Source organism: Dicentrarchus labrax, unplaced genomic scaffold, assembly GCF_905237075.1.
Source record: "Dicentrarchus labrax unplaced genomic scaffold, dlabrax2021, whole genome shotgun sequence".
Lineage (NCBI taxonomy): Eukaryota > Metazoa > Chordata > Actinopteri > Moronidae > Dicentrarchus > Dicentrarchus labrax.
Window position 1 is genome coordinate 33,047,958 of NW_026136711.1, and position 6,216 is coordinate 33,054,173.

At 40.3% G+C, this 6,216-nt stretch overlaps 1 protein-coding gene across 6 annotated transcripts in view; it reads right to left on the reverse strand.

The window, feature by feature from the left end:
- Window positions 1-6,216, reverse strand: part of ptprt (protein tyrosine phosphatase receptor type T) — a 318,570-nt gene that overhangs the window by 46,885 nt on the left and 265,469 nt on the right. For all 6 annotated transcript variants that reach the window (XM_051415102.1, XM_051415097.1, XM_051415096.1 and 3 more), the window contains one exon: window positions 4,465-4,552. In XM_051415102.1, coding sequence (XP_051271062.1) covers window positions 4,465-4,552 — 88 coding nt within the window. The remainder of the gene's footprint in view (window positions 1-4,464; window positions 4,553-6,216) is intronic.

Consider the following 6,216-nt stretch of genomic DNA (forward strand, 5'->3'; position numbering starts at 1 on the left):
ATTCCTACAATGCTTTCTTGCCTTACTTAACTACTGTGTCTAATCTTTAACACTGCTTTTTTTTTAGACAGTGGGATTGTTTTTTTCAGTCAAGAGCGTTGTAGGTTAAAGCTCCATTCACACAAGGATTTAAAACAGAAACAATTACAAAGGAACTGCTGCAAACAGATGATCGGTTTTAAGGAAGCCAAATCCATCCATGTGAATGTTCCACGTAGAGTTTTAACTTTGGTGAATGTTGACATGTTAATGTGTGCCACTGACCAATAGCAAGCTGTCTTGACAGTGCTGAGCCTCATTGAAAACAATATTACAACTGTGAGTTTTATGAATATTGCATTGCAAAGGCGCTAGCTAACTGGCAGGATAACAGACAGAACACGAACAAACAATTACAAATATGCTGTGTAGGAGTGCACATGAAGACCAATGTAAAAAAAAAAAAGCACACACTTCAGCACACCACATCACCTTAACACTCTGTGATAACACACACACACACACACACACACACACACACACACACACACACACACACACATACAGTTACTTACAAGCATGCACGCCCTCTCTTTCCACATATGTTAATGCTTGCCAATAAATTTTGTTTATTTTGAAGGCATGCTTCTGTTGAATTATAAATGACCATATGGGAAGGTTGTTCTATGAACTGAGGGCTGAGAAGGAGAAGAAAAAAGAAGGAGAAAAAGAAACTAAGAAGAGGGGAAGGAGGGGAGGGAGGAGGAAATAGAAGCAGACAGATGCCTGTAATGAGGAAACACTACTGCGCTTTGCCTCAACCCATATTCTGTCAGAGGTAATCAGACAGGATGAATGGATGGATAGAGAGCACAGGAAAGGAGAGAAAAGAAAGAAAGGAGAGGCGAGAAAAAGCTAAGAAGATGAGGGAGGCATAAGGGAAGTAAAAGGGAGATATGTGAGCGTAAAAAGGGAAGAGAAGAGGAGGATTTAAAGAGGAGGTGGAAATAGAGGTTAAAATTTCAAGGAAAGGAGAGTTGAGATGAAAAGACATGGAACAATGAGAAAAAAGCAGAGGGAGGTGGTGGACAAGAGAGAATGAGGGATGAGAGGGGAAAAGAGCTAAGGATGGAGCAAAAGAAGGCTAAAAAAGAAGAGCAGGACGGTGAAAAGAGTGTGATTGTGAGAAAAGGTAGAAATAAAAATAAGACTGTAGATGAAGGAAGAAGAAAGAGGTCAAAAGAGGAGGGGGAAGTAAAAGTTCAGAGAGGGAAGGAAACAAGATGAGGGGGAGGAAAGAAAGTTGGAAATGTAAGTGAGGCGATGGGAGAGGAGGAGAGGAAGGGAAGTGGTGAGGAGATGGGAGGACAGGAGGCTGGTAGATTAACATTTATTCAGTGTGCTGAAGGGATTTCAAACATGGCATCCACCGTTTGTGTTTGGCAGATGGCCGGAGGAAGAGTGTGTTAACACTTCAACTCAAATCAGCCCTTTCCAAACTGCACGAGAGAGAGATGGAGGGAGAGAGAGAGAGAGAGAGAGAGAGAGAGAGAGGGGTAGTGAAAAGTATGTGTTGGTGTGTGTGTGAGAAAGAGAAAGATGAGTGTGACAAAGAAGTCACAGGGAGTCAAATGTCCTCACAAGGATAGAAAGATTATCACAGCGGCCTCTGAGGGGATTTTTAGGGTCAGATCTTGGGTGTTGGTTTAAGTCTTGCAAAGCCAGGCCACAAATTTAGCTCCCTTGGTTGAGATCTGCCGAGGCTCAATGAGCATTTGCTTGGGTTAGAGGTGCTGTCAATTGATGGAGACCAAAATGACTTTCCAGTCAACTAGATCAGACTTTAACCACTAGATTTCATTTGAACCCCGTCTTCTGTGAGACTTAAACATGAACCCTTCCTGCTGTCACTTAGAGTGTTGCCATTTTCTTTGATTTTTTTTCTGTTTTCAAACTGGAGACTTGTGTTGGATATTCAGAAAACATGAAATTGCTCCCAAACTTGTCACTGAAATTGGTCACTGTCAGTTTTCAGGTGGGGAATGTATCATAGAGTTGCAGAAAGATGCAACATTTTTGGCCTATTGCTTGGTTTTCAATAGTTAGCTCCAGAGTTTCCAGAAGCAGTGAGTCACATCCTCACTTAAACAATTTACCACTGTTGATCCTCAGTGGAACAAGCTACTTGCTACCTGCTACTGAAAACACCAGGGTTAAGTCTATGGTCTCATGGAATATATGTCATATTGTCACATTTTTACCATGTAGTGGATCAGTATAGATTCAATGGCTCTGTAACAAGTCATGTCTCTGTGAAAATCAGAGCCTGACCGATATATATCGGCAGGCTGCTATTATTGGGCGATATAAGCCTGTCACAGATTTAACGGTATGGTATTGGTGTTCGATAGGCACCAATATGAAAACTGCATTCTTCTGAGTACCTTTTCGTAGTCATATCAGTAAAGAATTTGTGCACAATCCACATATTTATCGTCCTCCATATTGGTAATCTGTGAATTTTCCCCCTCTAAAATTGGTATCTGACTCAGAAATATCAGTTGGGCTCTAGTGAAAGTATAACCTATATCCTAATATGCATTCAAGTTACAGTACGGTACCTTTATTGTTTAGGAAAGTGTTACGTTTAGGGCTGGGGGCAAGGGATCCTAGTCCCATACGCAGAGCAGTGTGTGTAAGAGATAATTCATCCTATTATTAACAGAAAGCAAATCCACTGTTTCAAAAGGGGAACTAAAGTTCAAGTTGACGGAAGAAAAAGACAGAAGACCCTTTTACCAATATTTAAAGTTTAGCTGCAGCCAGTCGGTCTGCCTGTCTCACCACATTTCCTTCTAATAAAGACAGCGCACAAAGTCGTTTCCCTGGGGGCCTTTTAAAACATTTTCTCAAGAAAATGAGCCTTTGTACAATCACAGCAAGCAAGATGGACAGTTTCCATTACCAGGCCCTTGTAATTAAAGGATTTGTACTAATAGCAAATTTATCATAATTCCTGTTGGCTATCAAGTCCTTGACAGGCTATTTCATTTCAGCACAATGTTTCATTTTAAAACCTTCAGGTTAGTGCAGTGTCTTTGCCTTGACATCTAAACCCTCGTAATGAGACGTGTACACACGCACGGATCTGTGCTTGCAAACACACACACACTCGAATTGCAAAAATCAAAGCACACAGGCGCAATTATCTGGATCATACTGGTCAGGTATGTGCATGTGGGTCCAATGGCATAAACCCACATACAAATACGCATACACACATTCATACACATTCATACACATTCACATCCCTAAACCATTCAATAACACTTCAACCATACAATCTGCTCCTATTGTTCCATGCTAAATAGAGACCTGAAGTTGCCTTGTACAAGATAATAAGTATACACACACACACACACACACACACACACACACACACACATCTACAGAACATACAATCAGACAAGACGTCATTAGTGCGCACAAAATCATAGCAAACACTTGACACAGCATCACATTCACATGCTAATTCACACTCTAATGGTCGAACATACACAGACACACTACATTCAGAACATGCCTCACTCTGCACATCATTACAGCAACCTGTCTTTGCTCAAAAATAAGGCTTCATTTTGACAAAAGTCTCTCTGCATAAAATAGAGGCTGCAGACTTTGATCATCAAGCAGGATTGAAATAAAATCCCTCTGCAAACTGAAAGTTATTTTTGCCACAGTAGTTTTCTGTATCTGACTTACAGAAGTTTAGGGAATTAGTTTGAATGGACTTTGATATTACATTCTGAAAAAGAAGGGATCTTATTACATTTGCATATGTATATCTTATTTTCAATTAAACATATTGTCTTGCATTGATCGAAGAGGTAGTGAGACTGTCAAATGTTCAAATCAAATTTTATCATCTCTTAAAAACGTTCTGGTGAGTGTATGCTGACTGATTCAAGACCACATTCTGTTGGCATCTGGCTCTCAGTGGGTGGTTGCGTCCAACAGTAGGACGCACCCAGAGTCGGGGGGAGTCAGTCAGTGACTGGCTGAAGTGTCTGAAGCTAGGCAGATAGTTGCTGGAACAGAGGTAAAGAGCTGTGTCCTAAAGCTGAAGGAAGGTCTCTTTATCCAGTACCTGGTACTTCAGCATGAAACCAGAAACAGCCATGAAATCTAAAACACACCAAACCAATTAACTAAATTAAAGTTAGTCCAGATCATCTAACTAATGCCCAATTGAGGGGAAAAAAAGCAATTCAGCTCACACCAAATGAATCAGTCCAAACCAAACCAGAAAGACCAACGAGTACTAAAATAGATTACTTGAAATAGACTATACAGAACCAACCCAAACTGGACTAAACCACACCAAAGCACACCAAGCCAAACTGAAGTTATAGCTAAATTAAATCACAACCATTTTCAGCAAAAACTACTGCAGGAGTAGTCCATTTGTGTCATTGCAGTACTTACAAGCGATGATGTTGCCATAGCGATTCTTGTTGCGGTTCTCATCTTTCTTGGCCGTTTCCCAGGGCGCCGTCTGTCCCTCCGCCAGGGCCTGAACATACATGTGCACACGTGTCACACACACACACACACACACACACACACACACACACACACACACACACACACACACACACATAGTTTCATATTGAGGTATGAACACACAGGAATATGCATGCACATATGGCCTGATGCCCAGAGCTTGTACACTGACACATGGGCAGGCAGAAGTTAAAACAGCACCATGAATATTAATGAAAAGACAATCAACTGATAGTTTGCAACAGACCATACTCTTTACCACTCAGGGCACTGAGTGTATTATGGCTGAAACATAACAGAACTCTGAGTTTTCAGAGTTTTCAAAAGATGGCACAGCTTGCAGGGAGGTCACGTGTGATTTAACTTTCTAAAACTAAAAGAGACATATAGAAAAGCTGCTCGTCCAGAAGTTTTTAATTTAAATTCATCATGTGAAATATATTTCAAATATCCAGTGTGTAACATTTAGGAAGATCTGTTGGCATAAATGGAATATAATATTCATAGGTATGTTTTAATTTCATGTATCATCATTCGAAAAGAAGAATTGTTTTTGTTACCTTAGAATGAGCCGTATTTATCTACAGATGGAGCGAGTCCTCTTGTACAGAGTCCGCCATGTTGAACAGCCCAAAACGAACAAACCAAATACTGGCTAGGGTCTTCCACATTTGTCGCAAGTTTTTGGAGCAACTTTACTTTCTCCTACACACTTGGAGGGCTGAGCTGTTTTCAAATGGTCGCAATCTGCAAATTCACTAAATCCTACACACTGATCTTTCAAAACTAATTTAAATCTTTTTTTTTGCTTCGTGTGATTTCTTATTGTCATTCTTATGATTAATTTGAGCTGTTCTTCATACCACTTGTAGAAAGTAGAAGAAAGCAGTCAGTCTCACTCTCATCACTAAAGCAGTCAGAGACCAGAGGTCTAAGTTAATGTGAAAGTAATACCAAGAGTCGTTGCAATGAGTATAATGGTGGATCTAGATGTTATTTTGCTAAGTGCAAGGTCTTTTTCTCCTCTACAGACTCTGAAGAACTCTTCACTTACTTCCTTTATTGTTACTTTCCCTGGTAATTTTCTCTTATAAAAGTATATAGAAGCAGTGCTGCTCAATGGCACAGTTGAATGTACAAAATTTTTGACCTTCCAAATAGCATGTGAGCACAGATGTTTAGGCTAGAAATATTCTAATGGGAGAAATCCCAGACCCAACAATCCCAATCAGGTAAGTTTATCCTTTGACCAGGTAACTGTGGGATACTTATGATGAAAACATAACCCCCTTCCAACTGTATTGGCAGAGATAATGCACTTGAATTTCTACACTGAATTAAAAAGCAACCGGCAGTGAGAAGCAACTTGACAGTGGATGGAAAAAAAAATATTCCTGCATGTCTGAAATGAAAAAGTGCAGGTAAACACTGCAGGAGCCGAGAAAAGTTTAGGTTCATTGTTTGGACGGTTTGGTCTGAAAGAGAATATTCTGTCCAGCTTTTATTGGAGGAGAGAAGAGAGATTGCCCTCTCTCCCTGCTGTGATGTTGGCCTTTGTGACAAGACTTAGAAACATAGCAAGGGCAAACTGTGCATGTATGTGTGTTCATGTGTGTGCATGCATGGACTTTATGTGATGAAAAAGACATATCCAGTACACATTTCCCTATACAC